Source organism: Aythya ferina, assembly GCF_964211825.1.
Source record: "Aythya ferina genome assembly, chromosome: 7".
Classification (NCBI taxonomy): domain Eukaryota; kingdom Metazoa; phylum Chordata; class Aves; order Anseriformes; family Anatidae; genus Aythya; species Aythya ferina.
The window spans coordinates 28,649,132-28,668,378 of record NC_140302.1 but is presented as its reverse complement, the minus strand read 5'-3'; the positions used below and the strand labels follow the sequence as shown (position 1 = coordinate 28,668,378).

At 42.1% G+C, this 19,247-nt stretch overlaps 1 protein-coding gene across 18 annotated transcripts in view; it reads right to left on the bottom strand.

Moving 5' to 3' along the window:
- Positions 1-699: 699 nt before the first annotated feature.
- Positions 700-19,247, bottom strand: part of TCF7L2 (transcription factor 7 like 2) — a 177,585-nt gene continuing 159,037 nt past the window's right edge. For 4 of the 18 annotated variants that reach the window (XM_084526531.1, XM_084526514.1, XM_084526525.1 and 1 more), the window contains 7 exons: positions 16,959-17,099; positions 16,307-16,466; positions 15,396-15,503; positions 10,534-10,582; positions 9,933-9,983; positions 8,701-8,773; positions 700-2,993 (listed from right to left, as the gene is read on the bottom strand). In XM_084526531.1, the coding sequence (XP_084382657.1) occupies positions 2,570-2,993; positions 8,701-8,773; positions 9,933-9,983; positions 10,534-10,582; positions 15,396-15,503; positions 16,307-16,466; positions 16,959-17,099 (1,006 nt within the window). In that variant the 3' untranslated portion in view covers positions 700-2,569. Of the gene's footprint in view, positions 2,994-8,033; positions 8,108-8,700; positions 8,774-9,932; positions 9,984-10,533; positions 10,583-15,395; positions 15,504-16,306; positions 16,467-16,958; positions 17,100-19,247 lie in introns of those variants that run through there. The other 14 variants (XM_084526527.1, XM_084526526.1, XM_084526519.1 and 11 more) reach the window with 11 other exon arrangements.

Here is a 19,247-nt window from a genome sequence, read left to right as displayed (position 1 = left end):
CCAAGCAAACCAACCGTTTTATAACATGCTCAGAAGCATTGTGCAGCATCTGTGGGCACTACTGCGTTTGAGGGATGCTGCGTGGTTTGGGGGTTGCTGGCTGCTCAGTGTCGAGAGCAAGCTGTGCTGCAAGAGCTCATTGCATAAGAAAAAATAAATGCAGAAACGGGCTCAAATCTGTCCAGGAGGACAAATCCTGAAACCCTGAGACCAGCACAAGGACTCTGACTGGTCAGGGTTACCTAAGCTTTCCTGCCTGACCTTTGTAGTGCACTAGCCCTGCTGTGGGATGACCAGGCTTTCTTTAAAATACAAGTTCTCATCAGCCCTTGTCCCCTGTCCCCTACTCAGGGTCACGGTAGGAGGACATCACTTTAGCTCACATGCTCTTTGCCTTTTGCCAAATCGTGTGCAACTTGCTTGAAATAAAAGTCATTTTCAACTGCTGCTGCTCATGCGAAAGCTTGCTGAGCAGGGAGAGGGCTCGTGCAGTGTGGATTTACGGGTGCTCGGCTGCAGTGAGGCAGCAGCAGGACAAGTTGAGAGAGGCAGAGCAGTTCGTGCAAGCGGAGCTGAGCTGCCGGGGAGTCACCACAGCTTTCGCAGCAGCTTTTCAAGGGAATTTTCCACTCGGGCTGTCAATTGTTTTGGCCCGAATAAAATGCAGTCAACGCATAAATGAGTTGACAAGTCGTTCTCTGCACATACTAAGTTGCTTTTATTAATCCAGAACTGCATGCTACAGATACTGTACAGCATGAACATTTATTCATTACAAAAAATGGCTTCCAAACCATTAAAAATGAAAATCGGAATAAGAGCATAAAACGGAACAGTAACATCACAACTGTTAGGAAACATTCAAAGTATTCACAAAAAATGTTATAGTTAGCATCTTAATAAACCAGAGAAAAATCTGAGACAGTTTTACAATCGCTTCATGTCAACTACAATGGCACTGAATGAACAGATGAACAATTTTTCAGCTTTATACAGCGTTTTTTGCAACATCAACATGCCTAGTTTTTTTTTTTTTTGTTTTAAGTTTGCTACCTACCTGTATGTAGTAAGTGTACATAAAAGTGGCAGTCTGATTTTCCTTTTATGAATAATCTAATATACAGAATTTGGCCCTTAAGGGTTTATACCTCTTCATTTTAAATGCTTTCCGGACAATCTGCTACCAAACACGTCTGTTATAGGTGACATTAAAACTACATACATATCTACCTATGTAACATCACAGCAAAACATGATGAACAAAAAAATTACAGCATTAAAAAAAATAATAAAGTTGTCGGGAAAAAGTTAAAAGTCACTGAGAATTTTGGCACATAAAAATTTTGCACACAGCCTACAGTCCTAATGGCGCAGGGGATCCAGCTGCAGTTCTGAACGGGAGACACTTGGACCTTGCTATTTTTCAAACAGCGTTGCTAAAAATTCCCTTGCTAAATTTTCAAGTCTTTTCACGTGTAATGGCTTTTAAAGCAATTTTTTTTTTACACTATTGATCCTTGAAAAATGCATCTGCAAATGTCCATTTGGTGGCAACTGTGTTTCATACAGAAAAAAAAAAAAAAAACAAAATCACGAAAGGAAATCAAAAAAACAAAATTCCCAGAAAAAAATATATATATACACATTTATATATAAACTTAAAAACCTTGTACAAATGAGTTGTTATATATAAGATGCTTACACTAAGGGAAAAAAACTTTATACAATGTTTTGAGAAAAAAAAAAAAAGAGGAAAAAAACATTTAAAAAGGGACAACATACAGATACAACAAGCAATTTCTAAAGCAATAAATACTACTGGTCCAATAGCGTTGTGATACTTTTAATTGTTGAGTAGCGTTCCCTCCCCCAAAAAGAACAACACCATGGAACAAGGTATATTAACACATTTTTTTTTTTAACCCTTTGTTTCTGTACATTTAAACAATAACAAGTAACATCACAATAAAGGTTGTTTCACACGAGGAAGAAAAAAAAAAGAAGTAGTAGCGGCACTGCATTCACTGTGCCCTTAAAGGTTTAAAAACCAGATGTAAAATGATTGGTTCGCAAGCTCGTATTTAATACAAATAATAAAGAACCAATGCCTCCGGCAAGGGCTGCTTCAAAATTGCTTCTTTTTTTTTTTTTTTTTTTTTTAAATTTTTAAAATCAGTCTTTAAAACTAAGCTATTGGAACTACATAACAATTATGTATATATATATATTTTTTAAACGCTACAAAGACTTTAAACAGCTGTTGATAAAAATTTTGGCAGAATCATGAGGCTTTTCTCATCTACATATTTAAAAAGGAGAAATTGAAATAAGAATGGGTCAAATATTGACCAATGAACTCGATAAAACATCAACTAATGTAGCCACGTGGCACGAACTGGAAATGAAACCAAGAAACGACGACGAACGGCGGAGACGACGACAAGGAGGAGAAGGAAAGCAAAAAAAAAAAAAAAAAGAGAGAAAAAAATGGAAAGAAAAAAAAAAAAAAAGAATTCCCAACAGAATCCAACCCCCCCGAAGGAAACCGAAAGGGCGACAGAGGCTAAAGCTATTCTAAGGACTTGGTTACGAGGGAGAGCGGCTGGGGCTGCGGCCCTGGCAGCGAGCTGTGGGGGTGCAGGGAGGAGGTGGAGGGCTGCGCGAGGGGGGCGGCCGGCGGGAGGGCGGCCGGCGCGTGGTCCAGGGCCCCGTTGGGGCAGCTGGCGGCAGGCAGGGCGCCGGGCTTGCTCGCAGCGCTCTCGGCGAGGACGAGCGAGGATGGCGGCGGCATCATGACCAGGTGCGCCAGCGGGTCGGGCTTCAAGGAGAGCGAGAGGGGTTGCGTTTGTTCAGTCTGTGGTTTCGAGTCTCTGGAGGGGGAGGCGAGCATGGCGGGGGAGGACGGAGGAGAGTCTAGTAAGCTTCCATCTGAAGAGGGTGGGCTGACGCAGCTGCCTTCACCTTGTATGTAGCGAACGCACTTTTTTTTTCTCCTAGAAACAGGGAGAGAGCGCTCTGTGAGTGAAGGGCAGGGATGCAGACGGAGACAGTTTGCTAGAGCAAAGAGCCACCAGGCAGCTTGCGGGGCTCTGAGCGCCTGCGCCCCAGCCCTACGTGCCGTCCTGGGGGGCTGCCGGGGCGTCCTTGGCACCCCATCCGCTCGGGGACCCCCTGGGCTAACCATCTGCTGAGGGATCGCCCAGTGCCTCTTCGTCCCCCTCCACTGCAGGCCGCCTCCTTTCCCTACTTATTTACTTTCAGGCTAATAAAATTGGGTACGGGGTTTCTGAGCCCACTGTGCTGATCTATAGACTCCACTTTCCTCCCGAAAAGAAAAAAAAATAATAATATTTATGTATATATCCTTAGAAAATAAGAACTCTGGGTGTGTTGATCGTCCCCCAGCGCTGTCCACCTCAGCGGGGCTATCTCTACACCTGCGTCACCTGGCGTCTCTTACGGTGCTCTGCCCCGGGAGGCAAGGCCGGCTGCAAACTACTGCTCATTGCTTTCTCCTCTGTTAGGAACCACACCAAATCCAGAAACGTCAGAGTCAGACAGGAGGAGTATATAATAGAGAGAACGAGAGAGGGGAAATAAAAACAAAACGAACAAACAAAACGAACAGAAGAGGAAAGAAAAAAACAAAAACAAAAACAAAACAGAAAAAGAACAGGATAAATAGAGTATGATCCAAAATAACAAGAATAACTGGTTGTATGGCCTGCAGGTTGTGGCTTTAAATTGACTCAGTTTTACTTTTTGTTTCAAGGGAGAGTGGTAGATTTGGGAAGCTGCTTGTCTGCGTTTTGGGGAATTTTCCTCTGAGAGGCCATCCATGGAGCTTCAGAGTGGGATCCAATTTCAGTAGGTGAAGAGCACGACGACAGGCACAAGGATGAGGAGCAACATGGCACTTATTTCATACCGGGAAATACGAGCCTCATAAGAGCCGTTCATCTTCAAATAAATGAGTAAGTGACCCGACAGAGATCTTTTCTCCTCCCTCTGTCCACTTAACAATGTAAAGGAGCGATGAAAACAGATGACAGTTTCACACCATCTCTCTTGCCAAGTGTATGCAAGACAATTCTAGCAGCAGGACAGAAATAATGAGGCAAACAACCACAGCATCTGGCAAAACGACGTTCAGTGGCCACCTTGACCCTCCTAATGACAGCTCTCCAGCCCTCCTACTCACAAGCATGCTTGCCATGGGAAGTGCTGACCACTGCCACACAGCCCCGGGTCCTTGACCACGTCTGGCTAAAGCAGCTCTGCCGCAGAAACTCTGGACACTCGGCCAGGCTGCACAAACCCGCTGATGCGAGGGAATATGTTGCTCTCCCCCTCGGGGATGCCTCATGCTAGCTCAGCCACTCCATCAGGAGAAGCGCCCGAGTGTGGCGCAGAAGCTGAACGTCGCTGGGTGAAATTTCCCACTCGTTCAGGTGCCCTAACTCCGTCTCTGGTAGCCAACTTGCTCCCCTCTGGATGGGGACTGCATTTGACTTGGATGAATCCAAGGTCCTCTCTGTCTAGGCAGTAGGGCTAGATGTTTCTAGACTGCAGGGGAAATCTAACCAGCTGGAGCCTGGGGTTAGGATATCTCATCTCCCATGGTCAGGAAGGGAAGAGCTCCCCCAGCACCCCATCTCTCCACCTACTGCAGTGGGGATCAGTGCTGTGACATCCCTTCCTCCAGTGAATCGGGGAACAGCCTGGGGCTCTGCTCCACGCTCCCCATGGCAAGGTAAGGGGTTAGGGCTATTAGAGTTATAACCACGTTAGCCTGCAGATCAATACATGCTAAAAAACTAAAGACATCCATGCAACTTAAATGTTAAAAAGAAAGAAAGGAAGAAAGATAGAAGACAGCAAGTGAAGGCTGTAAACCATGCTTTATTAGAGCAACGTTAAAAGACAGGAAAAAAAAATTAACTTGGTGGGCTCAAAACAGAACCTGTTAATTCTTCTACCATCAACAAACAGCGTGGGAAGCCTCTGGCACTTGGCTAGGGCCAGTTCTGCTGCTCCTCGCCTCTGCCTCACCACTTCCTAGCCTCAGCTGCGCAATGCTGCCAGACCCCAAATTCATGGTGGGGCTTTCTGTACAGCTGCCAGTGGCAAAGCTGAGCACTGGTGTTCACAAATTTCTCTGATAACACCTGTGGGGAAAGGTGGGTTTTCACAATTTGGAGACTGCAGGGCTTGTCATCTCCCCCTTCTCCCCCTAATTAAAATAATTTGCAAGCAGAGACCCAAACTCTGCCCACCTCATTGATGGTGGTCCAGAAGTTATTCAGCTGGGTTGCTCTGCACCTACAAGGCAGTTAATTATTTCACTGGAGGCAATTTGAATCTGGTATGCCAAAAATTAAGAATGATTTTGCTAATACTGTTTTAAGTTCTGTGGCCTGAAAGAAGGGGTTTCCCATGGCAAAGCAGACTTAAATCAGGTTACCACAGAGCTGTCTTTCTGAGTTTGCAGAGTTAACAACTCTTTTAGAGCTAAAAACACTGGTTTGTTACCTTAAATAATTTCCCTTTGACTAGGATTAAGGTAGCAGAATGTTTCCTCTGTTTTTTTTTTTTTTTTTTTTTTTTTTTTTTTTATGTTAAACTCTTAAATAGTGGCCACTTTTGGTCTGAAAAGCCATTTACTTAAATCTTGATGGTTCCAGAGAGGACACTTCTCCATCCCCAGCTTGTGCCATTCCCACCATGTGGTCATGCATGGGACAGGGTTAGGTGCGCCAGAATAAATAGATGGGTAAAACCCCAAAATCTGCAAGCCAAATTTTACCAGAAGCAAATGGCTTCAGGCAACCCTGGTGAAAGGGGTAAGTCACCATTTGGGGAACATTTTGTGCCTCAGTTTCGCTGTCTTTAAAGCAGAAACAAAAGTGCTACCTATCCCCTCTTAGAAGCACATTGGGAGGATTATTCACTTGTGTGCCACTCTGAAAGTGTCACCCACTGTATCGGTATGGCATGCACCTACAGAGCTGATCCAGCTCATGCTGCTGTTGCAGCTAGCCCCAGGACAGCATCAGAAAAGCCAATAATGCTGCAATTGCCATGAGTGAAAGCCACAGATGACGACAAGGGTTTATTTGTTGGCTGTGGGCAAAGATGTCTCAGTTTCTGTTGTACTAGCAAACTGCACATCTTTTGCACCTTCCTAGGATGCACTATAAAAACTACCATGCTATCAAATGCAATGTTCTAATGGTTAGGACCACAGCTAGGAAAGAAATGCTCTAAAATCTACCCAGTAACAAAATGCCTCCATGCATTAAAACAACAAGAAAACAAAACAAAAAAAACTGTATTGGTAGGCCTCCAGTTATCAACTACACCGCTGAAAGGTGCTGCACTGCTCTTAACTAATTCTGAAATAGATCTAAAGAAGTGGTGTCTAATGTGCAGCAAAGATTTCTGATCAAAACCTGGCATAAGTAAAGAGAGGGTTTATGCTTGGTGTGTAACCTAAGTGCTGCACAGACTGCAGGAAAAGTCCCCTTGCTGATAAAATGTAGTTTTAAAAGCCTGACATTTCCTTAAACTGCTAGGGAAAGATAAAGCAACACAAACACAATGTGCCCCCATTCTGGTGCTTGGCATACTGAGCCTACCACGCTTCAGATATTGTATCTCTAGACTACACAAATATCTGTTGAGAGCATGTAGTAAATTAACCACAGAATAAAGCCCAATTAAACACTGCATTGGCGTTTAAGCCTTCAGTCAGCATAAGTCTCCTGACACAGGGAAAGTGCTTACTCAGTTTTTCTGGTCTGAACTCTTCTTCCTTTCCTTTCCTTAAGCTTTAAGAAACCACAACTTTCAAAACCCATTTAACATATATACTGGTATCTAACACCTCAACCCCGACACCCAGTACTAGCATTACTCAAATGGGACGTTTTTGGTGCCTTATCTTGTATTTTGACATACAATACCACCCCTGGTTCATGTTTTCCTCGACACTAAGCACAAACAAGACTGCGTGCATACACAAAATATGATGAACATCTGATCTACATTCTAAATGAGATGAAGCACATGGGACTGGCATGAGTAAGAGGGGAAAATGTGGGAGAGGAATCACTACACATAGAGTGTGGTTTGGGTTGAAATACCTACCATCATAATATTCCAAATTCAAAGACTGCTTGTATCAGAACAAAGAAACAACAAATTTAACCAAATGCGATCATATAAGGAAAAAGGAATGAGAAAAGAACTACTCGGTATCCCTCCACCAAGAAAGAAGCATGTACTGAGTTATACATGAAATTAAACTCCAGTAGAACATGGGCTGTCGAAATTTGGGCTCTCTGATGTCTTTCACCTCCTTTTAATGCTGGAAACTGTCCTACTAAAGTTGGAATTAGTTTTGTCTAGAGTTCAAGAGTTTACAGCTCACATGCTGGGATAAAATTTAGAAAAAAAAATATTTTCAGGGAGAAAAAAAAAAGACATCAGATCATTTAAAAAAAGTGTTATCTATATAAGCCTTACCAAGGCATATAAACCCATAGGTAGGGATTTAATTTTGCAAATAATGCCAAAAAAGTCTTACAATATAAGCTGTAAACACTGGCTTTTATATCTATAATCATTTGAAAAATACTAGTGCTGCAGATCCCAGAACAGCCTTTGGAGGCAGCGGACATGGATCCAAACAAAAGACAAAATATAGATGTCCAGCTAAATAATCTTTTTTTGCTGACAATCTGGAGGGGAAAAAAAAAAAAAAAAAACGACAAAACCAACTGCCAGCTAAAAACACTTCAAGTTTTCTTGTTCCCAGTTCTACCACCAGGGAGAGGTTATTGGTAAAGAAAGAGAGAAAATGGCATTAAATTAGCAAGAAATTCCAAGGATCAAAGATTATTAGCAATTGATGCTGTGGGAGAGAGAAAGGTGGGGAGTGGGGAAAAAAGATTAAAAAAATAAAATCACACAAATGCACTAAGAGGACAGATTGCTTTTATTTCCCCAAAGGCCTAATGGGTAGTATTATACCTGCATGGTTTGCACCATAAACTCTGTCGGTCAAGCCCGAACAATGCCCGACACTTCTTTGGAGTATTTGCATCTGTTAGCATAAGGTAAACACAAAAAATACAACACAATGGTGGATAGAGCTCATTTGGACTGTGTAATCTTAGCTACAGCTACGTTTAGGTTTTAATCACCTCCGTTTTATTTGGTAATCTCCCCTCATACCAAGGGCATGAATAAACAGGACTTTGACAATGAGCCAAAACAAAACCAAAAATCTCCGACACCGCTGTGCGTGTGTCCGGCGTCGGCACCGCACTCGGTGCCGTGCTACCGAGGGCTTTGGGGGCGCCTCACGAAAATGTGACTTTCCTGGATTGGAGGCCGGGAGGGCAGGGCTGTGTTTGAGCCAGGGATCAGAGAGGCTTAAGGCTGATGCTGTTTTACAGTGGGTTTTTGGCTAGCAGCAGCAAAGAGGAAGGAAAAAAAAAAAAAAAAGAAAAACCAACGAAAAAAAATAAGCAAAACCTTTTCAGAGAGACGATAACTCATGGCAGTGTCCCACTCCCTTGTGTCTTCTAGATCACAACACAGAGCTACAAAGCAACAAGGCAGGAAAAAAAGGGGAAAGTACCAAATAAACCAGCTGCAAATCAGCCATAGCGAGTCTGGGAAAACTATACACACCTGCAGGGGCCGCACCAGTTATTCTGTTGATCAAGGCCAAAGCGCGCTCGGCATTTCTTAGGAGCGCTCAGGTCTGAATGAGTTCAAGAAAAGCGAGCAGAAAAGGGGGAGAGGAAAAAGAAAGGGGAGAGGGGGAGAGAGAGAGAGAGAGAGAAAGAGAGAGAAAAGGGGAGAAAAAAGAGAAAGATAAAAATAAGGAAAAAATAAAAATAAAAAAGGGAATAAAAATCAATGTCCTCGTTATTAATTGCAAAATATTGACTTTTGATTTAAAAGTTAAAAAAGTGATAATCACATTTTTATTCAACTCTTGAAATTAGCTGTTGCAATTAAAGCTGCAGTATCCCTTTATAAAGGACTGTTTCTTTCCCTTTTAAAAGAGCAGGTAGAGGAAAGTCATTGTAGCTGGTCTAACAGGATGTTTCAGGTGAGATTTATTTGGGTTGTTTTTTTTTTATTCTCTTTTTTGAGAGGGGAAAAAAGGAAGAAAAGAAGCTGAGTATGGAAGTTAGATCCTGAACATGCTTTTTTCTTCAACTCAGATACAAAATAAAAATAAATAAAAAAAGAGAAAAATAAAGAAAAAAAAAGGAAATTATATCTCCTGGGATAATGCAGCTTTTGGAATAACATTCAATTTATTTCTTTTTATTAATTTGTATTTAAAAGAATGGATAAGAATAAGCAGATTGCGAAATGAGCATGTTAGTATCAGCCAGAAAATAAAACGTAAAGCATGGCAAGGTGCTGAGTTAGTAGAGCTAGTGAATTGCAATGAATAGGCTTGAGCAGAAATGCAAAAAAAAAAAAAAAAATCAAAACTAAAATAATAATAAAAAAATGCGTACGCATGCTAATGTGAGAAGACTTAGTGGGAGCCATGAAAAATGCCATTAGATTAAGGAGGTTCATTACTGACTTGCTTCCATTCTTTATCAGTCTCTTTAAAGAAATACTGCATATTCAATTTGCACAGTTAGTACAACTCTTGCGTTATTTTACTGTATTACGTTTTAATAGCAATTGTTACAAAAAGACGAAAACAAAATTAAAAAAATACTATCAAACATATAATAGATATAAAGATAAATAGATAATAAATATAAAAACGTGTGGATGGTATTTTTTTCTTAATGTCATAAGTGTTTAATGTTAAAGTCTATAATGGCAGGAAAAAAAAATTAAAAAGCAGTTTATAAACTATTTTAAATGACTCAAAATGACGTTAGCACCTGTAATCGGAGGAAGTGAAAGGCAAGGATTTAGGAAACATTCGCTGTGTTCTGAAAAAAAAGAACAAATTATACAAAGGCTTCAAAAAAATTAAGTCAGGGCTTCTTCAGAATTGACTATGAGATTGCCTATGCAGTATTTCTAATTTCCTATATAGAATGGCAAACCTCCTTAATTTAAAATGGGTGCGATTTACCACTGTAAGGCATGCATCAGAACATACAGGTACAGCCCAAATTAATACCAAACACATACATACGTACGTACACGCACACACATATGCGCAAAATAAGCAGACAACTTTATCAACAACAGCATAGGCATTACCACTATGGATCTGCAGTTAAAGGCTGGGTAATTACTAGGAATAAATTTGGCTAACGTCACAAGAGGCTCTTACATGCAATGGCTTGGTTACTAGTTTTAGAAGGGCAGTAATGTGTAAATAACTAGAGTGCATTAAAAAAAAGGCTGCCTGCTAAAGAGACCGGCTCCCCGTGAGGCCAGGAGACTCGAGCCCACCTCCCCCGAACCTAGGAGCGTCACACCGGGACTGCCACACTTCCACTAAGCGAGATATTTAGACTTATTTTTACTTACCGTTGGTCTCTCCTGGTTGCTTATCCCTTTTCCTCTTCTTCTTCTTGCCCTGCGTGACACACACACAAAGGAGAAGGATTAAAACCAAGCCGAGACAAAGCCACATATCCTGCGAGGCGGCACAGAGTGATAGGGCAGGGGCCGGAGGACACCAGGAGCTCAGCCCACTCCCCCCATCCTAGCGGGGCCAAGGGGTCCCAAGGGGATGCTTGTGCCATGGGGACGGCTCTGCCTGCCCCCCACTCCATACCAACACCCACCCCAAAGCCACGAGCAGCTGGAGGGGGTGCTGGCAGGCTTGCAAGATGCTCCTTTTGAGATGAGATTGTAATGACGGCACGCATTTGACACACACAATCCTGCATCTGGAAGTTTCACAAGTTACTTGTGGCCCCGTATGTGTGAGGCGGGGTGGGGAAGAAATGGGAACAGAGGAGACTGAAAGATGGGGGATGCATGGGTGAGGTGAGAGTGAGCCCTCGGAGTGCCCTGGCACCCAGTGTTGACTGCTAAAGCAGACAAGGGAGCTGTGATAATGAGCAACACCTAACCTGCAGGTCTGTAAGTGCACTCACAGCCTAGGGAACAAGGCCAAGAAAAGGAAAAAACACAGATATAACCAAGACCCTTTCCACATTTTGCTTGATCGCAAAGAAAACAAGCAGTATTTTGCTAAACTGTGTCTATTTTCCAAATACTGCCCAAGGAGATGATGTGATTTGTCACAGCCTCTAACTGGAGGGAGGAAGGGAACAGACGAGGTCAGGTAAGCAGGAGCTGGTCGCTCCTCAGTTTGGAGAGGACACAACCAGGAGCTCCAGCCTGAGTTCTAGGGAAACCCAAAAACCGTCTTCTAAGAGGAGTTATAAAGTGATAAGCATGGCTCAAAAGAGAAGTTGTTTTCTAAGAAAATTCTTCTAACGCTGAACTACAGAGTCTGCAGAGTACAAAAAGGCCAGTGCAAGATGATAGAGTCATTTTGTTTTTATAGCTCGCCAGCTACTAAAAGCAACAACTTTGGGGCCAGCAATGTTGACTGTGAACAGCGTGGGGACTCCTGCTTTTGAAGATGTGGTGGTAGGAGAAGTTGGTGAACAGACACCAGACCAACAGTTCCTTGTGGGCAAGAGGGAACAAACATGTCTTGGAAGAAGGAATCTCAGCACTTTTGAAGGGCTGGACTTATCTGTGGGGAAGCCAAAGGGTTCTCCCACATAGTGAACTTCTCAGTAGGTTGGTCTGGCTCCCAACTACAGGGTTAAGATCGGCTTCAGCTTGGCACATCCACTGTAACATTTGGCTCGCTCTGATACATATCAGTAAGAAATTCCCTCAGTGTGAATGCTGGATTCTGATCTGTTGTTGTCTTGTTTCTCCTCCCCTAAAGCCAGCTGTCTGGCATGGGGCTTCTGTACTCGCTCCCCCTTGCTTGTAAACTGCCCCCCTGCTGTCCAGGCTGTGATAAATACAGCCCTGTCTGAGAAAGCCTTCTTGTGATGGAAAAAGCAGTGTGCACTGTCGATTTTAAATGTCTTTCAAGCAACATGCACATAATCCTGCAGCCTGAATGCTGCTGAAAAAACGTTTTGGACACCTCTGAGGCCATTTGGGGAGATATTGAAAGCTCTGGGTTAATTGCTACAGCACCCATTAGTCGAACAAGACAGGAAGACAAGACAGACAAGCACTGCTCCTAAAAATCCTGAGACTAAAATAGGGGAAAACATGGATCCTGAAGTCCATACAACACACAGAAATACAAGGGGCTTGGGCTCTGCTCCATCTACATTAATCTAAATTGACAGTAATTCTGTGAAAGTCAGTGAATTTTTCCAGCTTTACAATGTAACTGAAACCAGACAATTGCCTAAGGATTGTAAGCCTGATTTCTATTTAATCTCAAGGAGGCCACTTGCATAATTAACAGACTGCATCTTGTGGCCATCTTGATTCATTTCTCAGTGCATTTGAGGATTGAAGGGCCGGTCTAACTAGAGACCTCATCACTTTTTCACTTGATGGCCAGCCAGAACACAGGTCAGGAGCCATCAGCCCTTTACAGACTTCTTCAAGCCAGGTATTTACATACTATAACCCCTTCAGGGAGCAATCTATTAAAAATGACTGATATACGGGAATGTCAGCCAGGGACCAGGAATTTTTGGTTCCTCTTCAACACACGCTTTCCTAACAAAGAACTGAAAGATGTCCCACTGACTTCTCTGACATTCTTTGCAAAGCTTATAGGGAAAAACTACCATGCTCTCTTGTTCAATTTTTGCACTGAGAGAAGATATTGCATAGCTAAATTAATATGTGGACTTAAAGAAAGAATTACAGCAGCAGTTCTTCCAGCACTCGGCAGAAGACAGTTTTGTCTTTGCCTCAGATTGCCCTCCTAAGACAGGAGCAGATGGTCTGTAACATTTCTCATCATCATCCTATATAAATTCTAAGGCTGCAAGGAAATGTGGATGTACATACTTGCTAAATGTTTTGGCAGCTCTCTCGACAGAGCCAAAGCAACATGGGTTTTGACAAGACTGCAGAGTTCTTTGGTACTAATTTTCCAGACAACCAGCAGGCAAAGTGACTAGACCCTTACATATACCTGAGTCCAGCACTCAGCGCCGCTTAACATCTCCTATTAGATCTCAGGAAGAACGAGCGCGCCTTGTGACACCAGCAAGCCACAGGGGATTCACTGAATCCTCTTCTCTTATTTAAGAGCAGGCTGAAAGCTGCATTTCTTGAATGCAGAGCTCCTATTTCTGAAGATGTGGGCTACAGCTGGCCCCATCCTCATGCCTAATGGGAAATGCCTAACGATTTAACCATTTCAAGCACCCCAAACACGCTCCCGTTCTAGATGTGTGAAGGTCTTAAGGTGCTATGAAATGCTGAGGGAGGTGGGGAACTTGGAGAGCTCTGAACGGATGGGAGAGGGGAAAAAAAAATCCTGCAGATGATGCAATCGTGTGATGCAAAGCTGCTGCGCTCTCCTCAGTCAGGAAGGTTCCCCCTGAAGGTCACCTGGGGGTACAGCATCAAGCCGCTGGGAAAGCGACGGCTTTCTCATCCTGTCCTTTTTAGCTCGAGAAGAAAGGGTTTCTCAGTGCTCACACGGTGAGGACAAAAGTAAAGGTCCTAAGCACTTCAGGCTTTGTACATGCCCATCTGTCAGTGGCACAGTCACCGTGCAGAATGAGCATTCCCGAAGCCTCAGTCGAGCCTGTAACTCTCTTTTGAACACCCAAGATGACAATACTGCACAGTGCCGAGGAACTACCTCAAGCCTATGGTCTGACAGTCTCAGGCCATACTATAACGAAAAGAAAGGAAATGTGTTCTTAGCAGGAGCAGTGCCTCGGTGGGCTTAAAGACGTTTCCTCTGTCTCTGAGGAACACACACCACTACACCTCCAGCGACAAGCAAAGGAGGGAGCAAGGCAGAACCCAACAGAATGAAAAGATGATCGAGAAAAACAGAAGTATTTCAAAAAATGTCCTTAAGGAAATGTAGCTAAGTAAGTGAGCATGTGTATGAGTATTCTCTACTGCTGAAATGCTGGAAGAGCGTGGAGAGATGCTGCTGCTCTAGGCTTTGCTGCAGACTGAGACCTGGTTTCACATGCATACATGTGAAAGCACAAATGCTCAAAGAGGTAAACATTGCCATACAGAAAGCACATGGTTCATGTGACTTAGGCAAAATGGTATTTATGGTAAAATAGGCAGTGATGATGGCAATGATAGAAGACACAGACTTCAGCAAAAACAAAACGTGTATCACTATACGTAACTAACATCAAATTTACAGATACTTGTCCCCAGACCTGCATGGAAGTCTATCTGCAAGGTAGGGAGCAAGGTTTATTCTAGAATCAGATAACTTGAAAGCTTTAGGTGGTTTAACTTTTTTTTTTTTTAAAAAAAAAAAGATGTTGCTATAATCCTATTAAGGAGGGTTTAGAGTTCCCCCCAGTCTACAAATATGTCAAAAATGTACGGGTTTAGGCTTGTAAACACTTATTACCAGATGCACTGCTTACCCTTCATGGAAGAAGGGGTTATATACTACCAGTAAGTGGTTACAATGCTGGCCTTACATTTTTAACAGACAGAAAATTCTACTACTTCTAGCTACAAAATGGGCTTTCTGAAAGGTGGATGAGGGAATCAGTCTTAAGAACACTCCATGAATTGATCACAAACTCCAAAATACTCTTCAAAAAAAGATGAGGGGAAAAAAAAAAAAAAAGATTATATGGCCATGAAAAAGCAGAACACAATCGAAATATACAACAGTAGAGCGTGGAATAATTCATTTAACCCCACTTGAGAGTAAGACTTTCCAACAAGTCATGCTTTTGGTTTTGCCAGTCCTTCTCTGAAGCTAGGATAAGTCATTCTTCCACTTTCCACTATACTCTCACACAGATAAGCACAAGACACTAATTATTCATATTTTTGGTGGAAAGGAGAGAAGCCATGCTAGGGGAATTTTATTTTTTTTTCTATATATGAAATAAAATTTAAAATGACCAGCAAGCCAAATAGCATCTCCAGATGTCAGTAAAAGTGAAGGCAAGAGTTTCTTCACAGAGTTCTACTGTCATGCCCCAATTCTAACCTTTTACTAGACCCAGCCAGGAAGCCTCTTCCAAGTGGAGGGCTGTGAATTATCCCCAATAGTTTTAGTATCAGAGAGGGAAGCGTCCGTTGTTGTTACCAGATTGGGATCCTGAGGCACGCTTTCCAAGTAGTGCTTGTGTGCAATGTGTGGTCGTAGTTCAGCAGGTCACATATACATTTCTACAAGCTCTACTACTAAAAAAATTTCCACCTACATAGGAACCTACATAGTTATCCCGTGCGGACCAGCCCGGGTACAGCTGCATATGAAGCTGTCGTTCCTTTCTTGCTAGTTCATAGTATTTCGCTTGTTCTTCTCTGGATAACGCATGCCACTGAGGTGAAGAAAAGAGAAAAAGACAAAATAAAAAACACAAGCGTGGTGTGGGTTTTGTTTGGCTGATTGGTTGTTTTTTAAGTGTGTTAACAGCAGAATATGTTATTTATACATAAATACAGCTAGAATTGATTTTCCCAAACAAATAGATAAAACAGATGATCAGGCACACTGACATTCATATTTTATGTATAACTCCAGATTATAACTCCAGTTAACTCAGCCGAGTCAAAACTAATTGCTTCTATTCATTCAGCCCTTTCATTTTCCTGATGAGACAATTAGGAAAAATAAACAAAAGCAAAGAACAGGGGAGAGGACCCAGAAGCTGGAGCACTTGTCCTAAGTCAGATTTCAGTTACAGATTTAGAGGTTCTCCCTTTCCCTTCTCCACCAGCATCCCCTCTTTTCCTCCAGCTTGCACAGTTTATGATACTTGTACCACACTTCCCAAAGACCTCCCTCTCCCCCGTTTACTTTCCTGCCCATTTGTTGAACAAAACAAGAAATCTGAGATTTCTCCATCCCCCAGTCATGGAAATAACACTGAAATAATACTGCTACTAATTAACTTTCCCCACTCCCCATGAACGACCCCACCAGCAAAAAGTGTCTGTGAAAACCAAACCAAAAAAAGGCCTTTGGTATAGTTGGATTCTGTGAACACAGAGTACTTCCCTTTCCATTACCAAAATAAGAGGAAAACACACCGATTCAGAAGGACACAACTCCCTCTCTCTGCAAGCGGTCCGAATCCTACCGAGGGTCAGTCCCTGTTTGTGCTTCTCCCTTGTTACCTACCCTCCGACCGAGGATTTGGTTGATGGCTGCGCTCTCTTTCAATGTGCATTCTGCTACAACTTTTGCTCTCATTTCCTTCATATACAACATAAATGCATTAAGAGGTTTCTTTATGTGTGGCTTCTTTTTCTCTTCTTCTTTTTTGGAGTCCTGATGTTTTCTGAAGGGTAAAGATACAACAGACAAAATCCTCACAGTGAGAACTCTTGTGAATTTATTAAATTAATCCCCTCAATCCCTTAACATTAATCCTCAGAAATTAGTCTCTAGAAAGAGGAACAGAAGGTTCTCTAGAGCCTTTACCCTAGCTGCTACATGAGAACAGTTTTAACAGCATTATTAAAAAAAAAACAGTCTCATGTTTGTGTAATATCATCAAGTACATCCTCAGCCCCTTGAATAACCTCAGAAAGAAATGGCCAGAAAATGGGTTCTTGCTTTATGGGGAGGGCCTGTGACCGTGATGGTGGAGGAAATAATCACACCCCATCATCCCTGGGAATGGAAATGCTTAAAATGTTAAAAAAATATATATACATTTATATATTCTACAGCAAAAACATTTGCACAAACCCAAGCCTTTCTAAAGCTACACTTGCAAAGCTGCTACTTTGGGTGTTCTAAAAGCAACACGCAAGAAGCAAAAACTTACGAGCTGTGGAGTGAGCCGACGTCGCTCTGGGAAGATTCTTGTTTGACTGTTGGTGTGACTATGGCCGGATGAGGGATTCCAGTTGTATGTAAACTATGGTGTGGCGGGACCATGTGTGGAGGAAACCTAGAGGAGAGAAAGCTGTGTAAATCGTCAGAATAAAAATGAATGAATGGGGAGGGATGTGTACACACATTTAAAAAAAAAAAAAAAAGGCATATAACAAGCACATGACAGCTAGACAAAGCATATGAAAGCTGGCAGCATTAATTAGCAATAAATTAAACATAATGACTCTTCTAATGTCATTAAAGCCAATCTTCCCCTTCATTATCATTACTGACATGAGACATCATGATTTTTAACATCTTTAACAAAAGGCAAATTCAACTGAATGAACTTGGGATGAAAGTGGAATTTCAGCTACCTGCAAGAAAATCCACTGGTCTATTTCTTTACTGAGAAATTATCTGTGGCAACCAAGGAATCAATTTTTATCGTGCTGAATCACATTGTGAATTTGGGATGACATCTTTTGTGGCATATTGACAGCAAAATAAAATATTAATGCCAACACAATCTAGATGCGTTTTTGATAATCCTGATAGAAGCCTCATTAGCTACATTTTGTTGATGGAGCAAAGGAAAATAGTAATTTATGTCTAATGTATCCCTGAGCCACGCTGCTTTAACAGAAGTTTGGTAGATTGTGGAATTAAGCCAATTTTGGTCCACTATGGTACCCTAGGAAGGCTTAAATTCAAGTCAAATAACAAAGTAGTTTTTCTAAAGACAAAAAATGTTGACAGCTTTATGGTCATATCCAGGGACAGGCCGCAGTCCTGCAACTGGATTCAGAGAGATGTGCAATGCTTCTCATGTATCTAATTTGGGGCCACAGCATAAACATACCACTATAAGTCAGACTTTCTAATTTTTAACTGCAGTTAACAAACTTGTCAAAAGCATTATTAACAACTTATGATTATTCCTCAATTATTGAAAAAAAAAAAAAAAAAAAAAAAAAGGTTTTGCAGTGAATAAGGAAAGCACAACAGAACTGAGCTACTGCCTGTCCCTTAGAAACCCACCACTGAAGTTTATACATTTCCAGGGAATGGGATCTAGCTTAACCTTTTGGCTTAAAAATACCTTCCCACAAAAAATCCATGGCTAGACTGATCCGGTAAGTAAGATTTTTGCTGTTGTACATTCCTACACTTATCCCAGACTTTGAGCCATCTTGGTCCAAATAAAGTACCCTGAGAATACGGAACATGCAATGGGTAAAGAATTACATCTTCTATCATTGATATATAATGTCCTTTTTTCTATCTAATAGGGTTTAAAATGGGGTGACAGACTATGGTGAAGCAGAGAGTGCACAATTATCAGAAATATAGTGAGATTTCTTTATTTTTATTCCTCTCTTATAAATTCCATTCCTGAGCTTAAAACCCAGAAAACTACCTAGACATTCCTTAAGTTCAGAAGATGACACAGAAGTACTTTCATAAACAAGAGGTATTGTCCACGACGAGCTCTGTGCATCTTTGTCTACCAGCTGGTAGTACTCAAGATCATGAGACAGAAGTATTTTGTCTTTGAGGCAGTGGTGGGAAGAGCAGGGACTGACAGGGAGAATGTGAAATTGTTCAGACTGCAGAGAATCGCAGCTCCTGTGAACAAAGACATGGAGAGAAGGAAAGGAGGAGGCTGTGACGGCAGGGGAGGAGGAGAACGGCCACCAAAATGGTCATTACTCTTTGGATTTTACTTTTGCTAAAGACTCATGGACACAAATATCCAAGTGGATTGTCAAAACTCTGACAAAAGAAGCTGGGAGAGAAGTGCATGTCTGAGGAAATGCTTTGATGAGCAGTACGTCAGAATGGAAGGGAATGGTGAGGCTGCAAGAAGACCAACATCCAGGTCCCACTTCTGCCATGGCACTACCCCACTGTCGCCAATACACAACCTGGACCTTTGCATTGCTTTCCTCTGCTCTCCTTCTCATGGTTGGACATGGCTAGAGGTAAAGTTTGCTCCCACAGTGGATGGGGCATCCAGACACAGTGCAATGCAAATAATAAAAGCTGATAGCAAGAGTCCACAGGGGACTGCTCTTCAAAAAAAAAAAAAATCTACAATTGTTTTAAAAATCTGATCTGCTGACATCAGTACAAGCACTGTGATAAAATGTTGGCACACATCCTATCCAATCCTAGGCTGACTGTAAAGATCCAGCATTGAGGTGAGGGCTGCTGGGACTGGCTAGGGTTCAAACTG